The sequence below is a fragment of the Triturus cristatus genome, chromosome 3_2 (assembly GCF_964204655.1).
Source record: "Triturus cristatus chromosome 3_2, aTriCri1.1, whole genome shotgun sequence".
In the NCBI taxonomy this organism is placed as follows: domain Eukaryota; kingdom Metazoa; phylum Chordata; class Amphibia; order Caudata; family Salamandridae; genus Triturus; species Triturus cristatus.
This window is the reverse complement of record NC_140584.1, coordinates 686,473,093-686,498,669: the sequence shown is the minus strand read 5'-3', so window position 1 is coordinate 686,498,669 and position 25,577 is coordinate 686,473,093. Positions and strand designations below refer to the sequence as shown.

The 25,577-nt window shown below is 49.3% G+C and overlaps 1 protein-coding gene across 1 annotated transcript in view; it reads right to left on the bottom strand.

The window, feature by feature from the left end:
• EHHADH (enoyl-CoA hydratase and 3-hydroxyacyl CoA dehydrogenase) overlaps positions 1-25,577 on the bottom strand; it is a 246,494-nt gene that overhangs the window by 159,582 nt on the left and 61,335 nt on the right. The window contains exon 3 of the mRNA XM_085648734.1: positions 21,419-21,603. Within this exon, the coding sequence (XP_085504860.1) occupies positions 21,419-21,603 (185 nt within the window). The remainder of the gene's footprint in view (positions 1-21,418; positions 21,604-25,577) is intronic.

Sequence of the window (25,577 nt, the reverse complement as noted above, 5' to 3'; positions counted from 1 at the left end):
GGTATTGAACAAACCCGTCAGGAGTGGGGCCACTTGGTTGCAAAATGTCTTATAAAAGGCAGTCGTGTAGCCATCCGGGCCAGGCGATTTGCCCACCTTGAGGCGTGATATTGCAGAGATGACTTCCTCTATCTAAATAGCCCTATCTAGGTGATCTGCTTGCGCTGGGGTTAAAGAAGGCATATGGGCCGCGTCTATGTAATCGGCACTGATCTGGGCTTCCAGGGGTTCCCCCGTGTAAAGGTCTGCATAGAAGTCTCGGAATACTTCCGCTATAGCTGCGTCGTCAGTTACAGCCTCCCCCCCTGGAGTCCGGATTGTGTGAACCCCCTGCTTCTGTCTAGCCTCCCGTAGCTTGTTTGCCAAGAGGCGGCCGCATCTATCCTCTCCTGTATAGTTAGAGTGTCGGAGCCTAATGGCCGCAAACTCAGCCCTGTCCTGATCTAAGGCTGCAAGCTGCTTTCTTTCTATGCATAGCTGCCGCCAAGCACGGGTGGCGCCGGTTCTCTGATGCATCTGTTCGAGCTCCGAAACGCGCTGTGAAAGTTCCGCCCGCTTGCGGCTGTGCTCGCGGCTGTGGGCGGAGGATCTAGCTATAAATTCCCTCCTCATGACTGCTTTCAGCGCCAACCACTGCGTCGCCAGAGTCGTGTCCGAATTAGCATTGTGAGTGAGGAAATTTGTGATGGCTTTCTGGAGCTGCTCGATGACAGAGGGGTGGTGTAGCAATGTGTCGCGCAAGCGCCAGTGTCAGAGAGGCTGCAAAGAGGGTGGGAGCTGGAAGGTGGCCAGAACCGGGAATGATCTGAGAGGGAGGCCGTTAAGATTTCAGTGCTCAGAGCGTGGGCCTGAAGTGAGAGGGAGCTAAGAAAATAATCTAAGCGTGCGTACGTTTTGTGTGCCCCAGAGTAAAAGGTATAACCTCGACTGGTCGGGTGAAAGTGGCGCCAAAGATCTGACAACCCCAAGTCCCGAAGTCGAGCCCATCCGCTGGCCGAAAGAGCCCCCTTTTGACCGGTTCTCTGACAGGAACGATATAAAGTGTTGTCAAAGACAATGTTAAGATCGCCGCCCAGCAGCAGACGGCGGTCCGCGGCTGCGGCGGCTTCATCGAGGGCATGGAGGAGGAATGCGCTCTGTCCTTCATTGGGCGCATATATGGAACCAACACCAAAGGTAACCCCCCCTACCCCCCCCGATAGGAACTGATAGGTGAGTAAGCGGCCCTTGATCTCTGCCCCTTTTCGTAATACCCTGCCAGTGAAGGATTGGGAAACCAATATAGCTACCCCAGCTGATTTGGAGTTGGCAGAAGAAAACATCTGTGTAGGAAAGGCCCGGGATTGCAATCTTGCAATTGGTCCTTAACCAAAAGGTGGGTCTCCTGTAGGAGGCAGATGTCTGCTTTCGAGTGTTCCAAGTAGCTAAGGATTGCTCTTCGTTTAACAGAATTATTCAATCCCCTTACATGTAGCGTAAGGACTTTAAGAGGGGTGTGTGACATCTAGGGTCCAGAGGCAGAGCCGGTGGCCATGAAAGCTGCTGGCCATGTGAAGCACATGAGTGCGGCAACCCAGGCCAGCAATTCGATTGTGAGGTAGCTTTGAAGTGCAACAGAGGAAAGTGGACGAGGGAACCCAACCCCCCCAAAAAAAACCTGCTAAACAACTGTTCCAGCGACAAAAAACGCTGGCAAATACAAACAAAAAAGTCAATAGCCAGAGAAATTGTCCATCTCCTTGGCGAAACCAGGAGAATGTCAGTGTGGGGACCATAATGTGACCAAGGGCGAAGTCTCGCCCCCCCCCCCGCCGCCCACCGGGGCCTCCTGGACCAGTTGCGGTAGACTGTGGGTGCCATCTGCTGACTCGGCACCGGGGCCCGCCCCGGCCAGGGCATCCGTCGCGGAGGCCAACGCATCCCGTTGGCTCTTTGCTATGTCTGTTTTGTTGGGCTTCAAGGCCCGTCGGCGCCCACCCTGGCGCCGCCACCCCGACGCAGAGGGTTGGGGCCCCGAGCACGGGCTTTGACAGTCGTCGTCCCCGCTCGGCTGTGACAAATCCAGCAAGCGGCAAGATTCAGCGAGTGAGCGTAGCTGGTGGAGTTTGCCGTGGAGTCTAAAGATGAAGCGAAATGGGTGACCCCACGAGTACGGAATACCCTACTGCCGAAGATGTTCAGTCACAGGGCGGAATTGCCGGCGGCGCTGCAGGGTAATCAGGGCCAGGTCTTGATAGAGCACCGGTGAGTGCCCCTGGTAAGAGATAGGGTGAAGGGCTCTTGCCTTTGTGAGGATCGCCTCTTTGGTTTTGAAGTCCTGGACACACACCAGTATGTCTGCTGGGGGGGCGTTGGGCCCCCGGGGCGGGCCAACTCTGTGCGCCCTATCCAAGACGATCTCAGCACCCTCCGGAGCTGCCAGGATATGGCGGAATAGTCCCATGGCGAATGCAAAGAGGTCTTTGGTGTCGTCCGATGGCTTCACTCCCCGGATACGGATGTTATGCCTGCGGGATCTGTTTTCTAAGTCCTCCAGGTGGGTCTGGACATCCAGATGCTGATCCTGCAGTCGGAGAATCTCCTGTTGGAGCGTGTTCATGTCTGACACTGTAGCGTCGCTCTTTTCCTCCAAAGTCGCTACACGCTCCCCAACGTCATCAACATCCCGGCGGATCTCCTTTATTTCAGCTGGGAGATCAGCCTTCACTGTCTGCAGGTCCGCCCTGAGAGTGTGGAAGAGGGATTCCATGAATGCTTTGGTGACCGGTTCATCCCCGGCGCTGGGAGGTTGCTGCGGAGTCACCATCATGGGGGTCACGCCTGCAGGGCTGGAGACAGAGTGAGAGCGCCCGAAGATGTCCTTCAGAGGTTTCTGTTTTCTCGTCCTAGATGAGGGCATAGTCATGAGGTCTCCGCTAAAGGACCCGCATCAGGAGGCGTGTCAGTTCCGCTGCCGGGTATTGAGGGACACCAGGATATGAACCCCCAGTAGTACGGAGTCAGGCTCCTGAACCGTCCCCAGACCACCGCCCACTGCAGCCAAACAGGGCCCAGGTGAATGCCTCGTGGGGGTGCCAATTAATGAGTCCCGCTGTCCATCCAAGATTATGGAGGGGAGGGGTCCATGCACACCCAGGGGCCAATGTCTCTCTGCGACATACCTTCTATGCCGCCGGCTCGTCCACAGGTTCTCCCCTCGGCTCCTGCTATCCGGTCTAGGCAGGTGAAGGCCCTGGTGCCCCTCAAGCCGGCGGTCGTCTGCTTTACTGGGCCAGGGGTGGCCACTCGGATCCTCACCCGCAGGTGCACTGGAGGGCCGGGGCCCCCGGGTCCCCCGGCAAGTGTGAGTGCCTCCCACCAGGTCCTGGCCGCCACGCTCTGTCTGGCCTCCGATGCGCCTCAATCCCACCACCTCCGGGCTCAGTTAGCTAATGCGGCGGGCCCCCTCTTCAACTCCAGGCCGGGGATCCGATGGGGCCTCGGCCCCGCGCGACGGGGAAGCAGCAAGGCAGGGCGAGCCCCCGCTGCGGCACCGCGGCTCACCTCCCCGCCCAAATCCAAGAGGTGGACGAGGTCCCCGCCGCCCCCGCTGCTGGGAGCCGGACCGCTCCGGAAGCAGGAGGAAAGCAGCCCGCAGGGGCACAGATGCACGGGGGGGTCGCCTGGTCCGGGCCCCCCCAGCGCGGCGCTCCACATAGTCGCCCTTCCCAGGGCTCGCTACAGTCTTCGCCGCTGGACACCTTCTTCTAGGCCGCACCAGGGGGTCCCGTTCCGGCGCCCCCCGGGTGCAGGGCCGGCCTCCAGCGCCGGCTCAGGCGCCACCAACGCAGGAGAGGGGCAGGTCGCGCTCCAGATCCAACGAGGCCCGGGGCTCAGGCCGCCTCAGGACGTCCGCCGGGCGCCAGGAATCGCGCAGCCGGCCCAGTCCGCTCTACCTCCTAGGCCGCCGCGGCCTCCAGGATCCAGCAGGGCCGGCCCGCGGGTGGGGCGGAAAGTCTCAGGGCAGAGGCCGGGATTGGCGAAGATAGCCTCGACGGTCCTCGTGTAAGGCCGCCGCGTTGGTAAAGCCCCTGTAGAGTGCTTTCCGATGAAGGCCGGGTCGCCTCTCCTCCTCCCGGCACCTGGCCGCCCGGAGCCACCGACCGCCGCCGAGCCCCGCTACAGTCGAGGTCAGCAAATCCCGGGGCGGCCCTCCGTCAACGCCAGCAGCCGTCTGCGGGACCCGTAGAAGCCAATCGAAGCTAATTTCGGTGGACGGCAGGAGCTCCAGAAAACGCGTCCTACCATGCTGCCATCTTGGCCACGTCCTTATGCAAACAGTATAAATAACTACGAACAAGAGAACGTCGCCTGCACAGCAGAACAAGTCAACACGTCTGCCGTAAGCTACCAGTAACCTAATAGTACATTGTATAACCTGTATGGGGGTACGGCATGCCATGTGTCACTCTGTGATACAATCTCGCACCCCCAGCTCTGCCTTTACACATGGTTGCCGTCCTGCGCGCTTGTTTTATTGGTTCAATGGAAGCAGACGAAAACTAAGACTCCCAGAATGCGCCCTTAGTACACAGAAAGCCCAGGCTTGGGGACATAGTGCTGTGACGACAGAGTGAGATTGTATGCCCAAACACGTACAGACTAAAATAAGCACATACAAAAGGGGGTGGTGATGGACGGAGCATCAGAACCAATTGTTTCCGGTCCAGGGAAGGCATTGCTTGGCAGTTCGGGCTGGACTGTTCCCATGAGGCACAGGGTCAGACTGATTTGCATATGGCCATGTCTGAACTGGGGTGGCAGAGTGGGCTAAAGAACGGTGATGGATCAAACCCAGATCTGTTGACTGGGTGTGAGTGTTTGATTGGTTCTGATGCTCCGTCCATCACCACCCCCGTTTGTACCGCTTTGTTCGCCATAAGTTGGCAGGGTATGCTCAGACGTGAGTCCCTTGCTCACTTTGCCACTGGATTCAAGCAAGCCTGGCTGAAGACGTCTGAAATGCCAGAAACCGGTCCTAGGAAGCTTGTTTCCGGTCCAGGGAAGACATGGCTTGGCAGTTCGGGCTGGACTGTTCCCATGAGGCACAGGGTCAGACTGATTTGCACCTCTCCTAGTGACCTAATGACACCTTATAAGAGAGAAATTGAAGGAAGCAATTGTGAAGGGGCTCAAATAAGGGCCCATGAGTCGTGTGAGGACAATGTTAAGATTCTATGAGGGTGCAAGTGGGAACCATGGTGGAATCACTCTTCGAACACCTTCCATAAAAGCCTTAATTACTGGTATTCTGAAGAGAATGTGGCTCGATGTAATCGTACAGAAATTAAGGCTAGGACAGAGATCTGTAAATGGAGCAAGTATCAGACAGTGTTTTGTAATGTAGCCTTAAAAAAGTCAATTTGTTTGGAGTGACAATAGCAGAAAAACCTCTTCCATTTGGCTGCGTAGCATGCCAGAGTGGTAGGTCTACGGGCTTCCATGAGAATGCTAAGGCACTCAGGGGAAGATTTAGGTAGCCAAATTCTATGACCTCAGGAGCCAAAGCACTAGGTTGATGTACCTGGGAACTGGGTGCCTGATTTTTCCAAGGTTCTGCGTGAGAAGGTGCAGCCTGTTGGGGAGCTTCTCGTGGGGAACTAGAGAAAGGTCTAGGAGAGTTGTGAACCAGGGTTGGGGAGGTTATGCGGGAGCTATCGGGATGAGTGAAAGACATTTGCCTGAGCCTCCGAACCACAAATGGAAGAAGAGGGAGAGGAGGAAAAGCGTAGGCAAATGTCCCTGAACAATTCATCCATAGTGCATTGCCACTGGACTGTGGGAACCTTAAGGCAAAGTTTGGACATTTGAAGTTGTCCTCAGTTGTGAATGTATCTATTTGAGGGAACGATCATTTGCAAAACTAACAGTGGAGGACTTGCGGGTGGAGTTCCCACTCGTGAACTTTCTGCCGTATCCAGCTGAGTAGGTTCGCAAAATCACTGTCTATCCTCAGAAGGTACTCTACTAATATGTGCATATTGTGATGGAGAGCCTAACGCCAAATGGTTTGAGACAGCTGAGACAGTTGTGGAGAGCGTGTCCCCTGTTTCTGTAGGTAATATTTTCCCTCTGGACTAGGACAATCCTTGCCTATTAGGTGAGGTAAGAATGCTTTCAATGCTAGGAGAACTACTAGAATCTCTAGGTAGTTGATGTATTTGGTCTCCCATAGGCTCTACACTGTCAAATCCTGTAAGTGTGCACCCCACCCCGTGAGTGATGTGTCCGTTCTGACAATGGTGTGTGGAACAGGGTCGAAGGAAGGCTGGCCCACAACAGGTTGTTGGTGTTCCCACTAGATCATCCCAGTGCTCCTATGTCTGAGACCACTATTGAGCTAGTTATTCCTGCACTAGACGCACCTGTAGCCTTGCAGGAGGTACTATGGCTATGCAGGAGGACATCATGCCTAAGAGGCGTATGACTGCCCTGACTGTAAGCTGCTGATTTGGTTGAAGTAAGGGGGTTAGTGTTGAAAAGTGTTTGAAGAGGTCCAAGTGAATTTTCTCCCAGAGATTAGTATGTATTACATTAATAGGAACAAAGGCAAAAATGCCCCAGTGGGCAATGATGCGTTCTCCTCAGTGATGGAAGGATATTAAAAAGAAAACAAAAAAAATCGAATAAATCATTCACAATTGGGCTTGTTACTAGACGGTGAGGGAATGACCATATGTGATATAATGAACTAAAATGAAAAAAATAACATAATGGAACTCTGTTTGAGAAATGCACAGCGAAAGTAACAAAGGATCTTTGTGCTTTATTATGGGAACAGAATAAGATAGGTTCTCATGGTAAGACAAACTGAAAAGGAGTATAAATATACAGTCCTATCATAGGCAGTCAATAGTCAGTGTAATACATTTCAATGGAAACAATGTGTCCAATATAAATCGACTATCATCCTGTGCATGGAATTGCAGCCAATTTCCTTAGAAGTAGATATAAGGCTAACCGAAAGCCACAATAAGACGTAGTGTGCAAAGTGGCAGTCAGAGATGGGTCTAGGTTGCTGCTATGCGCTCAGTCTCAGCCCTCTGACTGTCCCGAAGATCTGTCGGAAGGTGTATAATTTATCAGGGATTATAAGGCCAGGCACAGGTGGGTACTGTGAGCTGCAGCTGCAACTAGCTTAGCACTTGGTACTTTTCCTTTGACTTTCTTTCTTATATTTTCCTCTCTCATTGCAATGTGAATTCTACTAAAAAAGAAACAATTCCTATATTTTATGGGATTGTCTAGGTTGGGGTTTTCCAAGGTGGAAAATGAAATTTAAGTCCAGGAAATGCTATTTGCATCTCTAGATCAAGATGGATACTGAGTATTTCGTGTGAGGTCACTTCCTGCTAGAATCTTCAACACTACTTTGTCATGTGATATATACTTCTTGTGACATCCCATCCTTCTTTCTAGAAACTTCTAGACCTTTTAAATCATGTGACTGTACTTCCTCCGAAATTGCTTCCTTTCTTCTAGAACCTTCCACCACCTAGGTCACGCGACTTCTATGTTCTGTGAGCTTACTTCCTTCTTTCCAAATCCAAAGCTTGCTCTGCAGGGTTTTCTCCTGCTTGCTTTTTCAATGGTATCCTTGGATCTGCTACTGGTATTTTGCTCCTGTTCTTGGTTTGTTGTCCTTTTGAGGTTGTTCTTACTTCCACTGTTTTCCTTCAAGGATCCTGGGTATTCCTAGATTACCCCTTGCTCTTTCTTTTTCTCTAGTCATCATTCCGTAGACTGGAATATAGGAAGGAGGCAGCAGGCTTTATCTTCAACAAAGGAATTCAACACCAGAGGTATAGTAATGGGCTGCCAATAAAACTTTTCACAAACAATGCCATTGCATGGCATACACAAGAAGAGAAACTGAATATTAAAGATCCTATCTTCCATCCACCTGTCTCTCTGATCCTCCATACCCCCATGCTCCTTCTTCCGGCTACTCAGTCAAGTGAGGATTAGCCATCTCTCATGGGGAAATCCACAGCTGCAGGCATTCCAGCCCTGGCCTGCAGTCCTTGGCAAAGCGGACGGTACTCCTCCCTGCATGCTACTCAAGAGGAGCTCTCCAAAAAAGATACATCATATGGGAGGCGTGTTGTCTTCCTATCTGTTAAGGAGACAACAATCTTCTCTAGGACCACCTGGGACCCCGAATTCTAATTGTAAAATTCATGGCCTGCTGCAGTCACTTTCAGCTACTTACAGAACCTCGCTCAAACTATTCGAGAACAATACTCTTATGACTTTAAGGTCCCAAATAGAGTCCTTGGACTTGACATTTTAGGCCTTTGGTAAATGTGTGAACATGTACAAGGCTCGATTGGAGAGGGTACAAATATCTCCTCAGCAGCAAAAACATGCCCATTCTTCTACACTCAGGAATCTTTGTTCTAAGACTTCGGGGTTAGTAAATAGATCTAGGAGGAACGTGATGAAAATCAAACTCCGAAACCACACGTTTGAATGTTCCCTGGTAAAAGTAGTAAATCAGTTTATCCAATTGTTTATACTGAAAAGGAACAGAAAAAGAGTGTCCTCCTGATCCAGTTACTGCACATATATTGCAAAACTGCAGCTAAACCAAACCACAGCCATCCCCAATTGACTGTTGTCCCTTTTCCAAGACTACATCATAAAAGGATGTTCTAGAGCAAGTCAGAGAACTCAAATCCCCCACAATGGGTGAATTCTTTACTCTGTGAATTTGACCAGATGCGGTTTATGAAATTGCCTAATGCTAAAGAAGGAGATTCTGTCTTCTGATAACCAAGTTTAGAAACTGTAGATCACAGGCAACTCCAAGTTAGTGGTTTTGTACAATGGGGTTTTCTATATACTTATTTCTACAATACAGGAAAAAGGGCTTTTTACATCATATCGGTATAAGTATGTGGGTATTACCGCCAAAGTGGCATGTCATAAATTAAGGTTTCATTTTTAGCTGCACCAGCCCTAATGCCCTGGTAACCAGCTACAACTGCTAAATTTGTTAATGATGTTGATTCATGGACAGCCACATTTCTCTTTCCAGTCTTCAGGACCCGGTTGTCCTCTCTGAAAACAACCATCACATTCAATGCTGAAAGGGTGATCCCTCTGCCTTTGAAATGAGACTATGGTCGGGGTCCTGTGAAAGGGGGTGTAGAGGAGGCAAATTGAGTAGGGTTTGGGGAAGAGGGAGCAGCAAAAAAGAGGTAAAAAATAAGAAGCAAAATGTATAAATTACGGGAAATAAGTAGTGATGAAAAGGAAGAAAAGGGCAGAATAGGTATAGCCTCTTCAGACTAATGGGTAACCTTTGAATGGTTCTGGTCATTGGGGATGGTCGTCTGAAGATAATGATATAATCTATTTATGGCTTACTTTGAACATTCTACAGTTGATGCTATTCTTCTCCAGAAGACCCTCTGACAGCAGCCAATTTTCATCTCTTGTCTAGAAAGCGTTGGGATCAGATAACAGTTTCTTCAAATGCTACTGCGACTACTGTGAGTTTGCTACCATTATAAGGACAATCAAAATTTTGATCTTTAAGATCTTGTCAGGACAGGTAGCGGAGGTGGCATTACTGCACAGGAGTGGAAGTTCACATAGTTTTCCACAAGAGTGTTGGAATTGTTTAGAAGGGTGTTAGTGTCGGGTGTGGAGCTGATAGGGTAAGAGCCAAAGTTAAGCATTAGGTTGTCTAAGGAGAAGTCACCATAGGATCTGAGGGTTTGGTCTTTTCATTTGTGTTAACATTCATTTGTTAGTAAGATGCTGAGCAGGGAGACAGGGATGGAAAAGTATTTAGTCCAGTCGAGGATATGGGTGTTCTCCATTGGATTCTTGGTGATGTTGAGAAAACAAGTTTGAGGATGTGACCTTTGGAGTATGTTGGTTGTGTGACATGCATTAAGAGGGTATTTCTGTTTCTTTATTTCCAGATTATGAGGCCTGGGATGTTGAAGTCGCCCAAGAGGATGGTATGGACATGTCGCATCAATGGGGTGGTGAGAAGATGTGAGAATTCATCAAAGAAGTCCTTGTTCTTCCCCTAAGGCCTGGTCATCTGGTTCTTCGGCAAAGATGTCCTTTTTAGGTCTCGCCTTGGCAGCGCATGCGCTGCATGCGCTGTCTCAGCGAGACCTAAAGTAATCTGTATGTTGGCTCAAACTCCATGTAATTTGTTTTTCCTGTATCATTGCTGTTGTTATCTAGCTTTCGGTTTGCTCTTGATCCTATGCTGACTTCCGTGTAGTCCCGAAGCAGCGGCGCCTAACTACAGTTCTCATCCGCTCTGCTCGCACTTGTTTTAATTGCGTGCAGTGTGCAGCGTTGTTTATTTATTTTGGAGATCACCCCCTGCGTCTGTAACTGGAGACGCTCCTTTGTGGGATCAGCCTCTGTAACTACAGCGGCAGCATTGGCTGATAGAATTGTGCCAGGCGGCCGTGCTTTATGTTTGCCATAAATCACCTCATTTCCCCGGGGCATCCCCCACCACCTCCCGCAAGTCGCAGCTGCTCCGACAGAAGAATGCTTAACAAGATGATTTTAGAGGGAAGGTGGAAGCATTTACAAATAATTTAAGAAGAGCTCTTTCTTGGCAAATAAAATGCTTACTGAATAAAAAACATTTTCGGCGCATTCGCTCATCGGGTAATATCGGCGCTGGGCCGCTGAACCGTTCATGTAATCTGAAGTGGCGATGACTGGCACATAGGTGCCAGCGTCCCTTAAAAGCACACTTCCGAGCCGTTTCAGGAAGACCCTTGCTAAACTCGAGCTAAACGCGGGGTCAGAGTCCTGGTGCGAGACTCGGGCTGCAGAGGAAAGACTCTCCCCTCTGTGAAATGAGCGCGGACAGCGTTGTGGGCTTCAGTGAGCGCGGCCGAGGTCGCTCGGCTCTGCAGCACAACAAGGGCCCTCTCTCAGGATTGCGGCATTTACAAGCGCTTTGGGGTCGTGGGCCGCGGACAGCGCTATACTGATGCCAAATTAAACTATAAAGCCCTGAGAAGAAAGCCTGCGCTGAACGGGAGTCAGGGTGTGCTGCGATGATACCTTCCCCCTGTCACAGGCCAGGCGCTACTGGTGACCCCCGTACTCATTGCGCTGCTCCCCCCCTACTTCACACCGACCCTCACAGCCCGCAGACCTGCAGGTATATTTTCTATACAGCACATTCATCGGGTAATATCGGCGCTGGGCCACTGAACCGTTCTAGAACCAGCCCTGGCCCAGAGCCCCTCCGCTTCTGCAGTGCGCTCTCCAAAACATTATCACTTTAGTTTTGTAGTGCCTTGTGCTTGCTTCAGCCCGATATAAAGGGAGCTTAGAACGATTCTTATTAACCCACGCGCATGCATTGTTGAGAAGGAGTGAATGGATTGATCCAGTAATCTCCTCTGTTCAACACTTTTCCATGCAGCGCAAATGTTTATCACGACTGCCAAGTTGTTGATGTGTTTTCTCTGCTGTATTTATTTTAATTAAGCATTATATTGAGGTTTACTTAACGCAAATGTTGGTTTGAGGTAAAAAAAGAGGAGATGTGACGTAACAACCAGAGCTACCGAAGCGTCGGCTCGACATCCTGTGATTCTGGGCAAATCACTTAAAGCGTACGGGGAAAGCCTCGGTGCTACAGTAACGGGGAGCTGATGCAGTGAGTGCAGTACCACCGGTCACTGGTACAGCCCAAGAGACTGAATTACGTACCGGGTGGGTCAATCTATGCTACAGATCCGAAATATGAATGCAGTAACAACTGCCCACTGCTGCCCTATGACTCAAGGGATCCGCGTGTGCGAGGGCAGCTAATCAGTGCTGCAGAGTCATGCAATGCAGTAACATCTGATCACTGCTGCAGTGCGAGAGCTCGACGTACGAGGGCAGCCTGCCACTGCTAGTATCAGAGTCGAGGTATGAATGCGGTAACTTCTGGCCCCTGCTGCAGCGTGAGGGAGGCTCGATAGGGATATAGACACAACATCACTGCTTTTTGGTGAGCGCTGCTCGGTTAGGTGAGCAGTGACTCTTCCACCCCACCCCTCCCCTCACTTCACTTTGATTGCTGCTGTTGTGGTTTGAGCAATGCAGGTACATGTTCAGTGGCACCTTGTCTCTGGTGTAGTGTTGTGGGGGCAAGGTATGGTTCAGTCACCGCTTGCCACTGCTGCACTGGGAGGGCCCAGGCAGTTTCAAATAAAACGCACATGGGCGCCCCACTGCTCTGTCAGTGTTGTAGTCCGCGAGTGCAGTGACACCCCCTCTGCTGCCATATGAGGAAGCCCCCTGAACAGTGATGAGCATTCACTGCAACAGTGAGGGAGGCAAGGGATGGGTGCAGTACAGTGCGGGTACCAGTGTGCAGTGCAGTAGCCTCACTGCAGCAGAAAGGGAGGCAAGGTGCAGTGCAGTGAGGGACACCGTGTGCGATGCATTCATCTCCACTACAGCAGTGAGGGATGCAAGGGATGGTGCTGTACAGTGTAAGCTACTTAGTTCTTCATTACCATCTGTTTGGTAGTTATGGAAAATGTACGTGGATACCTTATCTCAGGGGTGTCGTGTGTACGACAGAAAGCCTCACCTGCAAAACTTTCTGGTTACCCACTGAATATTTAAACTAGTTTTATTTAGATTAAATGTATACCTTTGTCGTGTCTAAATCTAGAAAACCTGTTACAGGGAAGTCTTCCTGGTACTACGTTAGCAACCCCTGCCTTATTGGGTTGATACTATGCAGAATGACTGAATAGCCACCATATAGCCTGCTCTGAATGGGTACACAATGGATTAAGGGCTCCAAAAAGAGTCTTAACTAGCATACCCTGCAATAGGTCTCGCATTTATGCAAGTTTGAGCTATTGGTATTGCAAATAACAATGCCTTTTATTTTGTTTTTTGTTTTTAAAACATAAATAAAAGGCATTGTCATTGACAATGCCAATAGCTTAAACTCACGTTAATGCGAGACCTATTGCATTGCAAATGCATGTTGTCCTTGGTACCTCTGGAGGCAAGGGATCATTTTTCTGACCATTGAGAATCACTTCTAAATCTTGGATACAAGGGAATGCAGGATCAAAGGCCTCAGTCCTTTACTCAGCCATACATTAGTCAAGTTTTTGGGAACTTGATATGTCTTAAGAAAACAGAGAAGCGCATCAAGGATAAATGGTGGAGTTGAACATTGTTTTCCAAACACCTCTTTTTCCTCCAAAGACACCAAATAAACTAAGCCGTCGACATTACATGTAATATAATGGATAGCAAATTCCATAACATTGTTTCAATGATAAATGGATGTTCCCTCCTCTCCCCGAAAGAGTATGAAGCCCCCAAATGAAGCAGAGTAACATCTGAGTGAATCACTCTATAGGAAAGATAGGATGAGGAAATAATATTTGACTTGACATGCTTCATAACCAGAATGTCTACGTTATGCCATTTCTGCCATAGTAATTTTAGAGATTATAAAGTTCAAAAGGTACGACTTTGACACAGATTCCATGTGAAGTGGTCAACTAAGGGTTTCCATGCACTAAGAAACTTTCCCTATCATTATCATCTTGTAGATCACGTATCAACATTTTCGTTTCTATTCTGGCCAAAGTCTTCGCGACTAATCCTCCAGGCTGGGCACCAAGATCTTCTTACAATAAGTTAGTTGCTATGTATTATTTGGCAGCCAATAACATGTGGGTGAGTGATGATAAATCATTCTTTGTGAAACCTTTTTAACACACAAAAAAGACGTATTCCCAACGCTAGGACAGATTGGTCTTGTTACAACCCGGTAAGGACATAGGGGAGGTTTAAATGAGCGGGCAAATGCTATTCCACACTCTCCACTAGATATGAATTTGCTGGCTGCGACTTCAATTAACTCAACCTACAGATTCTCGCAGGGGGCAGGAGAGTAGAAGAGAAGCAGAGTATACATTGAGGTTTCATCTGCAGAGTATACATTGAGGTTTCATCTCCTCGAGGTCAGGAATACACCCCTCTCTCTCTTTCAAAGAGTGCAGAACAACTGCAGTAATGCACATACCAGAGGGACAGCATGTCTGGATATAAAGATAAGCACACACAGTGTGAGTTTGAAAATAAGAGTTAATATATACTGAGCAAATCCGAAAGTAGCATGGCTCACCTGATGCCCTGACAGGTGAATGGCCTGGGCATGTCAACAATACAATCCCTCCACCCCTACTAAAAACAATGTCTAAGCTAAATAGCATACTGAGAGTGTGAATTGGACAAAGAAAAGGACAACTTCCACAAGACCCAAACAATTAGACTCAAAGGTAAAACTAACACCGTAAAGCCCCACCCTAAAATCCTTCATTAGGAGGCCACTCATATTAGGAGGGGCACTGGAGCATTAGCAATCACACAAATTAAAACAAGCTCCTCAACACTGGGTCGTGGACATGGTTTCACTGGCACACAAAATAAGCATGCCTGCTTAAAAAAAAAAAAAAATCGCATTTTAAGATGTCTAACACCACAGCTAAGAAGGACAAACCGGTAAAACATATGCTCATGGACGTGGATTCACTGAAATGCCAGGGATAACGGAAGGGACAATACATACCCTTTAACCTTGATGACATCACAGAAAGTGACATCATAGGACACTTGAGCCGAATTTGTTACTAGAAAGGCATGTCACATGACCTTAACATCAAAACAATTGACATCGCTGAAGTTCCATATTAACTGCATGATTCGTATAACAACATAACACAGGCAAATGTCTATTTTAGATACCACCTATACTACGGTGCTGACCTGATCTTTGAAAATTCTAGGGCATAATAATTGCCGTGAACTGTAGTTTGCGAGCAAAGCAAGTAAGACTGACCTTTTCTACGGGGGGGGTTCTCACACAAGATAAAATTTACAAGCATGATGTGAAATAGTGCATGTTACAGCACACTTTTCACATAAATTTCCTAAAATGCATTAAGCACTGAAAGAGCGGAGGAGCCTAGCGCGCAACCAAGATGGCCGCGTAGGCTTACGGCTCTCGAGGGCCTCCGCAACCTCCCACGTCTATCCTGACTTAATCCTGGTTTATTTGACGGGCTTTTGCAGATGAACTTGCGCTGAGGTGCCACCCGTTTTCCAAGTTCAGATCGGACGCCGGGAACCGGAATGGTTGCACTCTGAAGTTTGCGGCCTGCTCTTGCCTTGGTCCCGATCTCGAGCTGGTGAAGTGCCCGGGTACGAAGTGAACAACAGCGGCTGGCTGGGCTTGACCTGCCACGGACCCCGCACTTTCACTTTCGTTTTCAAGCTTGTTCTCTGATATCGGCTGAGAGACTTTGGTGTTTCAGAGGGGCACGGACGGCGGAGTGTCTGGCCTGACTCTCGGACTATACATGGGCTTACTGTCGGCGACGGCTGTGTTCAATTGAATTAGCTACCTGGTCCCTTTTTCCTGGTGCGGGCGGGTGCCAGCCTTGGTGGCCTCCGGACGATGGCGGCGAGACTAGACAGAGACAAGTCGAAACCCAAGTCAACCCGGAGGGGTGCCTATACCCAGGTCAATAACATGGATCGATATGCGCAGGCAGCGGGATCCCCTGGTGGCTCGCATAAATCGCCTGAGAGGTCTAAGGAGGTCTCAGGCCCATCGTCAGAATTGACTCTGCTGGACGTCATGGGCGCCATTGAGGAGATGAAGACCGCTGTGGGTCAGCAGGTTGATACCCTGGCTCATAAACTGGACGCGGTCCTGATCGATGTGAATTAGGTCAGGGCAGACCTGTCCAAAACTAACGAGCGGGTCGACTCCGTGAGTCAAGCGGCGTCGAGCCTAACTGTGGACGTGGCCGCCCTGCAGACGGAGGTCCGTAGGTTGCGGCTAGCCAGTGACCTGACGGACCGTCGGCTTGAGGACTCCGAAAGCAGGGCTAGACGGAACAATGTTCGTGTCATTGGAGTGCCGGAAAGATCGGAGGAATCTGCTGCGGATCTTTTTGTGGAGGATCTGGTGACCAATCGTCTCGCGCCCAAGGGACTGATTAAGTTCTTTGCGGTGGAGCGGGCCCACAGGATTCCGGGTGGTGCGCCCAGGGTGGGTGCCCCCCCGCGGCCCATAATCGCCCGACTCTTTAACTTTCGGGATAGGGATGCTATCCTTCAGGCGTCGAGGGTGGCCGGGCCGCTGAAGTTTGAGAACTCTAATGTCAGCTTTTACCCGGACTTCACGCAAGCGGTCCAGAAACAACGGCTGGGATTTTTGGGTGTCAAACGGCGCTTGAGGGACATGGAGCTGAAATATGCTATGTTATTCCCGGCGAGGCTGCGGGTTGAGTTCCAGGGTCGCTCCCACTTTTTCGACCGGCCGGAGGCGGTTGGAGACTGGTTGGATGCCCTGCCTCGGGGACAGGACGGAGACAGTCGGATGGCGGAGAGCGGACAGGATTTGGTGGAGCAGGACTAGAACTTGGTTCCTGGTGATGGACTGGACTGGTGACGTTTTGTACCTTGGCTCTACTGGACCCTAGTTTGGCACAATATGCCCTCCAAATGCCTGGGGGTTGTGGGGAGCTTATTGGGGTCCTTTCCTCCTTCTGGGGTTCTTTTTGTGATATATGTTAGGGCGACAGGCACACTGCGAGTTGGGGGGGCTGTTTGGGCTCAAGCAGGGGTGCAGGGAGGGGGGAGTTGTGGTTTGGGGATTGTGGGGGAGGGGGGTTGTTGGGGATTGTTTGTTTGTTTCGCAAGGCAATGTGAAGTTCTTTGCTGACTTATCCGGGTCGTGCTTTCCGGGATGTGGGTATCATGCACGGGAGTGGGATGGGGGGTAGGGGATTGAGAATCCTTTCGTGGAATGTGAATGGACTGGGGGACAGGATCAAGCGCGGGGTGGTGTTGCAGTTTTTTAAACGGATTTCGCCCGACATTGTTTTCCTGCAGGAGACACATTTGATTTGGAACTCCTTCCATGCCCTAAATCGGAGGGGCTATCGCCTTGCCGCTCACTCTGGTTTCACTTCTGGCTCTAGGGGAGTGGGCATTTTGGTTAGGGCCTCTCTCCCATTGGAGGTGGACGAGGTGCTTCACGATGATAGGGGGCGCTATGTGGCACTGGTGGGGAGATGGGAGGGTAGGACTGTTTCGCTCGTGGCTGTGTATGTGCCTCCGGGGTTACAGACGGCTACATTTGCTGATTTGGGGCGTTTGGTCCTGGGACTCCCTGGGGGGGTTCTGGTGTTGGGGGGTGACTTTAATGCTGTTGTCTCCGGGTTGGAGGATCGTCACCCCCCCAGGGATCTCCCTAGGGCTCAGGCCTGGTTGGGTGGCTTTTTGGACACTTTGGGACTTGTAGATTGCTGGAGATTGATGCACCCGGGACAGGCGCAATATACCTTTCACTCGGGGGCCCATGGGAGTCTCTCGAGACTTGATTACATGCTTATGCCAGCGATCCAAGCTGGGATGATTGGGGAGGTGCGTCATTTAGCCCGAGGTATTTCTGACCATTCCCCTATATGGTTGAAACTGAAGGTTGTCCCTGGGGCAGAGGGGAGAGTGGCACCCATTAGCCCCTGGTATCTACATAACCCTAAGATCCGCGCGGAACTGGTCAAGTCCACTGATCACTACTTCAATGATAACGTGGGGTCGGTGTCGTCGGCCGTCTCCCTATGGGAGGCTTATAAAGTGGTGATCAGGGGGCAGGCCTTGTCCCTTATCTCCCATGCTAAGAGGTGCGAGAGAGCAGAGGTGGGGCGCCTGGAAACTGAAATAGCTGAAATGGAGGAGGACTTGGAGCGGGGAGTTACTGATGAGAAATTGCATGTTCTTAGCCTCAAACAATCAGATTATAAAGCGCTAGTCACGGAAGCCGCTAAAGGGATGAGTAGAGAGCAGCAAGGACGACTGTATGATGTGGGGGATAAGGCCGGAAAGTTGATTGCTTGGTTGGATAAGAAGAAGAGAGCAAGCAGGGTGGTGCCCGTTGTGGAGAGAATGGATGGAGTGCGTGTGACTGACCCGGTGGAGATCGTTGACTGCTTCGCGGATTATTTCCGCGGGGTATACTCTCCGGTTTCTGTGCATTCGGAGGAGGATTCTCATCTGTTGCTTAGAGACATTGCATTGCCAACCCTATCGGAGGCTGATGCAGTATTGATGGAGGCGAAGTTGTCGTCAGATGAGATCGCTCTGGCCACTCGCGCGATCGCATCGGGTAAGGCTGTGGGTCCTAATGGTCTTCCCATCGAACTATATAAGTTGCGTCCCGATAAGATAGCGCCGTATCTTCGGGACATGTTTTTCGCGGCACGTGCGGCGGGCTTCCTCCCCCCTGACCAACGCCTCGCCAACATAGTTGTGATACACAAAGAGGGGAAGCCGCGAGATCGCTGCGCCTCCTATAGGCCCATTTCGCTGTTGAACGCAGAACCCAAAATTCTGGCTAAGGTATTGGCTAATCGACTGGTTCGGGTCGTGGGCGACTTGATTCATCAGGATCAGTCCGGTTTTATACCCCATCGGAATACCGCTCTAAATTTGAGGCGGTTGCACGGCGTGCTTGCTAGAGCGGAATTTATATGTGAGCCGGCCATCTTGGCATCTTTAGATGCTACTATGGCGTTCGACACTTTGAAGTGGCCGTATATTTGGGCCGTGTTGGCGAAATTTGGGTTCGGCCCCGAGTTTATTGGTTGGGTAAAATTACTATATGCTGACCCACTGGCTCAGGTGGTGGTGAATGGTAGGGTGTCGGCTCCCTTCGCACTGGGGAGAGGTACGCGGCAGGGATGTCCGTTATCACCCCTTCTCTTTGCACTTTCTTTGGAGCCTCTCGCCGCCTGGTTGCGTTGGGAGCCGTCGCTGCGAGGCATTAGATGGACGCCGGAGTTTGAAGACCGTGTCTCCCTTTACGCGGATGACATCCTTCTGTATCTCACCTCTCCCCGACAGTCGCTAATTGTATTGGTGAACGTACTGAATTCCTTTGGTCGCAACTCTGGCCTGGTCATCAACTGGGCCAAGTCGTGTGTTTACGTCCTCTCGGGTGAGGCCCCCCTTCTGCCACGGGATTGCCCTATCCAGATTGCTACCCTGGGGTACAAATATTTGGGAATCTTTATCTCTCTGGATCCCGCGGTCCGCTATGAGCGAAACATTCTCCCTCCCCTCCAGCGATTGAAGGCCGACGTCGCGAGGTGGCGGTGACTTCCGCTCTCGCCGCTCGGACGAGCGGCATTGTTTAAAATGATGTTGCTACCTCGCATTTTGTATGCTTTGCAAAATACGCTGGATGTCGTGCCAGCCCGGTATTTCCGGGAGGTGGAGGGTCTTCAGCGCCAACTGTTTTGGGACGGGCGGCCGCGGATCGCTCTCGCCAAGTTGACGCTCCCTTGGTACGATGGGGGGGTCGCCCTCCCCGATATTAAACGAAACTATTGGGCGTCTCAGTTGGCGGCGGTGAACCACGGGATATACGGTCCTGCCTTGAATCCGGCCTTCGAGATGGATAAATTTCTGCTCCCGGGTGGGGATTATAATAGGGCGCTGTACTCTGACCCCGGATACGCGGTTGACGGGACCCACGCAGGTTGCGGTATGTGTGTGGCACGCGGCGAGTGCGGCGATGGGGCGGAGGGATCGCTTGACTCGGGCGACGCCGTTGTATGCCTCCGGGCGGCTGGGCTGTTTGTGGAGATCGAAAGGTTTTGAGAAATGGGATATGATTGGTATATGTAAGGTGGGTGATCTTTGGGCGAAGGGGTCTTTCAAAACGTTTGAAATGCTTAAAACTGAATACAAATTAAATGATAGAGAGTACTTCCGGTATGCACAAGTCTACCATGCGCTGTGTTCGGTTTTTCCGGACGTTGCTGCTATCCCCGAGTACTCCCCACTGGAGGATAGAGTGTTGAATGGCTACGTGCCCGACAGCACTATTTCTCTGATTTATAAAAAACTCATTAATGATCGCACGGACTTGCTGCTCCGTCTGCGGGAGGCATGGATGGGCGATGGCTTGGAACTGGACGATGAGGACTGGGTATCGGCGGTGGCCTCCCCGAAAGAGGTGGCGATCCCGGCCCGCTTACGATTCGTACAGCTGAAGATCCTTCATAGAGTGTACGTCACGGGGCCCGGTTTGCTGCGTATGGGTTACTCGAGGGATGGACTGTGTAAGCGTGGATGTGGCCTGCCGGGTACCTTTCTTCATATCTTATGGGAATGTTCGGAGGTTGTGCGATTTTGGAACGGTATCCACACCGTAATGGAGGAGGTCACGCACGTTGCTCTGTTGCCAGAGGCTAGGAGGTGTTTGTTGAATGTCTGGGAACCGAATGATTATAATGCGGCACAGACGCAGTGGGTGACTTTGGGGTACATGGTGGCTAAGCGTAACATTGCACAGCTGTGGGGCTCCCCGAGGCCGCCCACGATCGAGGTATGGAAGGAGAATATGGACTGGTGTATGTTTAGGGAAAAGACGGTGTATGTGGCGAGAGGCAAGCCAGGGAAATGGACTAAGGTATGGGGTCCATGGAATTTATATCGTGGACGTATCTGCACCCCCCCTCTGCCATTAGAGTTCGATATTGCTTTGTCCCCCTAGCCACGCATTCTGCGGGATTGTGTGAGGTGTGTTCCATGCTTTGTCTTCCCGTTGCCCCCCACTGCCGCTTCCAGTCAAGAACTGCTTTGGACACTGTACGTTGTTCCCCGTCCTGGGAAGAGCACGCTGTTATTTCGGACTCTCATTGCCTTGAGTGTGTTTTGTATTTAATAGAAATTGAAACTGTTTTTTCCGATTGCTCCTGGCCTATGGCCACGGCCTGTTACATGTGCTCACGAACTGCCGGGAGCTTTGCCTCTGGTTCATTTGAATGTGTGGCATCGCATTGCGAGCCCTCGGGCTCTATATAGCGGCCGGCCTTGGTGGTTGTAGGGCCTTGTATGTATTTTATTGTGTAATAACGGTTTCTAATTAAACAAAATTTAAAAAAAAAAAAAAGCACTGAAAGAGCCCTCATTAAATATTCATATCATTTCATGGTGTGCCAAGCTAATGAAACCTGACATTCTCCATTTTTTTTCAAAATGTGTTATGGGTACCCTTATATTTAACAAATCATTTCCAGTGTGCAAACGCCAGCATTTCGTCATGGCTGCCCCCTTATATCAAAAGTGAAATGTGCCAGTGCCAGGAATTTGCAGTTTATGCCATTCATATATTAAAGGTGACCATTATTTTAAAAATCTACCTAAGTATGTCAGGGCCAGTATTTTGTCATGGGTGCCTTTATGCAGTAGTAGATAACAGCAACACGTTGTAGACCATTTTAAAATGGGGGAACATAAAAGCAGATAAATATTAAAAAAGAAATTAAGATACCTTCACATGTGCTACCCTGTAATGACAACCAAGAGCCAGCTCCAGACCACCTCCGAGAGCGACCCCTTCAATAGCAGCAACCACAGGTTTCTCACTTTTTTCAGCTGTGCTATTTAGATCCTCCAGAAAATTTGCAGGTGAGCCACTCTTTTGAGCAATGTTTTCAAATGTTCGTATGTCAGCACCTAAATAAAAGAAAATGAAAGAAGTTGCATTTATTGATGTTTGCTCACCACCAGTATCTCAGACACTGCACTTTCACGATTTAGCAAGTCGAATGCCACCTAGATATGAATAACATTGCTTACGGGCTAACTGCTGCTCGTGAATGTGACCAAAATACCTTTTGTAGTACTACATAGCACAGAGGGCAGAATAATGTTTGGTTGAGATGATAGCAGTGCTTAATTTGTAAAAGAATAAGTGTTGGTGGCAATAGCTCTGCACAAACGCCCGCGGCTGGTGCACTTAAATGTCAGCCCACCCAATAACAAGGCTGCTTAGTCTTGAATTTGCCTGAGGCCTCATTCAGTCCAGTACTACACACCTCCTGCCACTTTATCTCACTCTTGCAGGTTCCTGCCTTCTCCCTGTATGCTAGTGATGCAGAAAAATGAGTGCTAGTTCTCGAAAATGAGTGCCGGTGACCCCTGGCTCAAATTAAGCCCTGGATGTTAGCTAGGTTTGATGAAGGCAGATGTTTTCCTATGCTCCACAATTGTGCTAAGAATAGAAGCAACAAGGGTTCACATTTAATAACAAGCATTTGCAATGCAATAGGTCTCACCTTTGTGAGAGTTTGAGCTAATGTTATTGTAAATGACAATAACTTTCATTTATGTGTTTTGAAAACCTGTAAGAGGTCTGTAAACACGAACTTTGTACTAATAGCTGGCAGTAAAAGAGGTGCAGTTACTGCCATCCTTGCTTCTCGTAAGCAACGACTAGAAGTACAAAGTGTGTGCTTACACACCGCTTGCAGGTTTTCAAAACACATACATAAAAGGCATAGTCATTTACAATGCCAATAGCTCAAACTCTCGCAAAGGTGAGACCTATTGCATTGCAAATGCTTGTTGCTTTTGTAGCCCAAAGTGGGAAGGGTATGCCCAGACGTGGGTCCCGTGCACACTGTGCCACTGGATTTAAGCTAGCCTGGCTGATCTGGGGTGGTTCCCTGAAACCATTCCCAGGATGCTTGTTTCCGGTCCAGGAAGGAACTGAACTGTTTCCATGGGGAGCAGGGTCATGACTGACTTGCATATGATTGAGTCCAAACTGGGGTGGCGTGGTGAGCTAAAAAACAATAGATTAAACCGAGATCTGTGACTGGGGGTGGATGTTTGATGTGTTCAGCATTCCTTTCATCAGTTGTTTTTTTTGCTAATGTTAAACTCAGAAATATGTGTTTTGCCAGTGCTTGTTTATTTCATACATGTGGTAAAGAGGGAGACCAGACGCCCCTGATTTGCCTGGACAGTCATGGTTTTTGAAAGGACTGTTCTATCTCGCTCACTACACGCCACCCAAAACGTCAGTCTTCGCCGAGACACAATGTGCATTTACAATAGAAATATGCACCAAGGTACTTTGTATATATTTTTTTTAAATACCAAGGCTGTGATATTTTACTCAATATATTTGTTCCCAGTCAGTGGTCTTCTGATGTAGTAAAACGTTCTGTGCAGTAGACAGAACAGAAGCAATTATGTTTCAGCAGCACTACCGAATGAAAAAATAACAGGAAAGTAGAAGTGCCTTAAATATGTGTAATGGACCCGCTACTGGGTGTTGAGGCGTCGCACTCTACAGTGATGCACAACTACACAGAGGCAGCACTGCACTGTGGAGTCAGACAAAGCAGAAAGGCAATACAGGCATCAAAGGACTGTCGGGCTGGAGAAAGGTGACAGACAGTCAAAGGGAGAGCCGTAAAGTCCAAGCCGGACTCCAGCTGTGCGCCGAGGCTGCTCCGAGAAAGGCAGGGTAAAAAGATGGGATAGATCTCACAGGGATGAAAGGGCTGAAATAAACACCCGCCATTATCTAGCTGTTACTGTGCTGCACAACAGCGACGTAAAATGAGACTTGTGTTCATTTTTATTTGCTCTCCTTCCCGATCTCAGCCCCTCAGATGTCCCTGCGGCCTCTCGCAGCGAGGAGGGACCCAGAAAGCAACACCATCTGCAGCCAGCACTGCCACCCTGAGAAACACACCCGGAGCGAGGCAGGGCGAGGAAAACACCCGGGGAGGGCGGGTCCTGCTCTTCTTCTTCCTCTCCCGCTTTCTTTTCTTCTTCCTCCACCGGGTACTATTTCTGATAACATTATTATTCATATTATTATTCTTATTATCATAATTATTATTAGTAATACCAATAACAACAATACCAACAGCAATAATCATAATAATAATAATAATAGTTATTATTATTATTCGTGGCATAATTTGTATCGGTCTAATTCTCATTATTTAGTTATTGTAAACCGCGGAGATGGTGTTGCTGTTATTAATATTATTATTATTATTAGTAACTGCTCTCGTCTCCCCCACCCCAGCAAGGAGCAGATGACACTCCTCCTTGCTGGGGTGGAGGAGGAGTAGGGGCTGCCTTGGACAACAGGCCTCCAGCCCGGGTGAGCGGCCTGGCTGCCTTTTCATTATACAGTGCTATAGCCGAGTGGCGGAGTCTGCTGAGCATGAATGAGTGCGACTGCAAGGATCCGAGCATGATTTTCACATAGCGCTCACTGAGCTGCATCACCTCAGTCACTTAGGACTGAGGGCCTCCTTAGTTCTGCGAGCTCCTCGCGCTGTCACTTCTTCTATCCCAAGCACCCCCTATGTTTGCTTGTGTGTTTCATCCCATCATACTGTTCATATGCTGCCTGCTCATCAGAATATCAGTCTGCGCAAATGTATGTTCTAGGGTGCCAATGTCCTTTTACTCTCGGCCTCTGTGTTTCCAAGCTGCTCACAAGGTTCTGGTTATTTTTAAAGGTTTTTACGCAAGCCTAGGTTTGTTTGAAAGTGCTGAGGGGAACAGGGGGCGATAGAAAATGAAAGAACACAAGAGCAAACAAGCATTCAAAAAAAAGTACGGCAAGCGAATAATAAACCTACTGTGTGATGCCGCGGGTAAGAGATCCAATCCCGGTGGGCAGGGGCTTAAAGGAGACAGAGTGGCAACAAGGAGGAATTGACATGCCTTCGGTGCAATCATTGCACTGCCTTTGGCATAATTCGTGACACTAAACGATGCGCACAAATCAAAACTGAAGGCGGAGCTGGGACGAGGCTTCTGGAATCGTATCGATTCTAAGAAGCCTCGTAAGACGAGAGCAGTGCATGCGCTGCTTACGTCAGGCCGAGACCTAAAAATATCAATATTCCTGATTCAGACTAAGCGTATAGATCAATATTTATCATGCTTGTGCATCGACTGGCATATGGGTAATGAGACCAGCCCAGGTGAAAGCTGCTTTCCACCTAGACTGGAACAGTCAGGTGAATCTCACTGCACCAGGGTTTCTGAGGCTGTTTTAATTAAGATGCATACTAATGAACAATACTTGCATCCCAATTAATAGCACTGGAACTCCTGGCGGATAACTGATAAACTGGCGGAAGAATCACCCTGACAGGACAGACCCAACTGGGTGACACTTTATGAGATTCAACTTTCAATCTGTGAAGGCTACAAAAGAGACTTTCTTCTATCAAGCTATTATCAACGACATTCACCAGAACACAAACATGACAGGTATAAAGCAAACGTCTTTAAAGAGTAGTTAGCATCTCTGGGAGGTGGATACGCTTAATTAAGTGTGTTGATATGCAAAATGTTTTAATCCAATAGTATATTAACTGGTTAATACAATCTATACAGTTTCTTCTTACCTGTAGAAAGGGAAGGTGTTTGGTCAGCTGATGCCATCAACAGATGATAAATGTCAGGATCAGACCAAAGGAAATCCATTTTGTTGTTTTACATTAACGTAAAACTCATCATATTTATTTCATAAAAAATCATGCAGTTGTTTTGTGGAACACTTCTTTGTATACGAGTGGTAATGAAGATTTAGGGCCGTAAATATAGGCGTAGGAATGTCTTCATCATACACCTGAGTGCATCCTAAACGTTTCATTGAATAACTT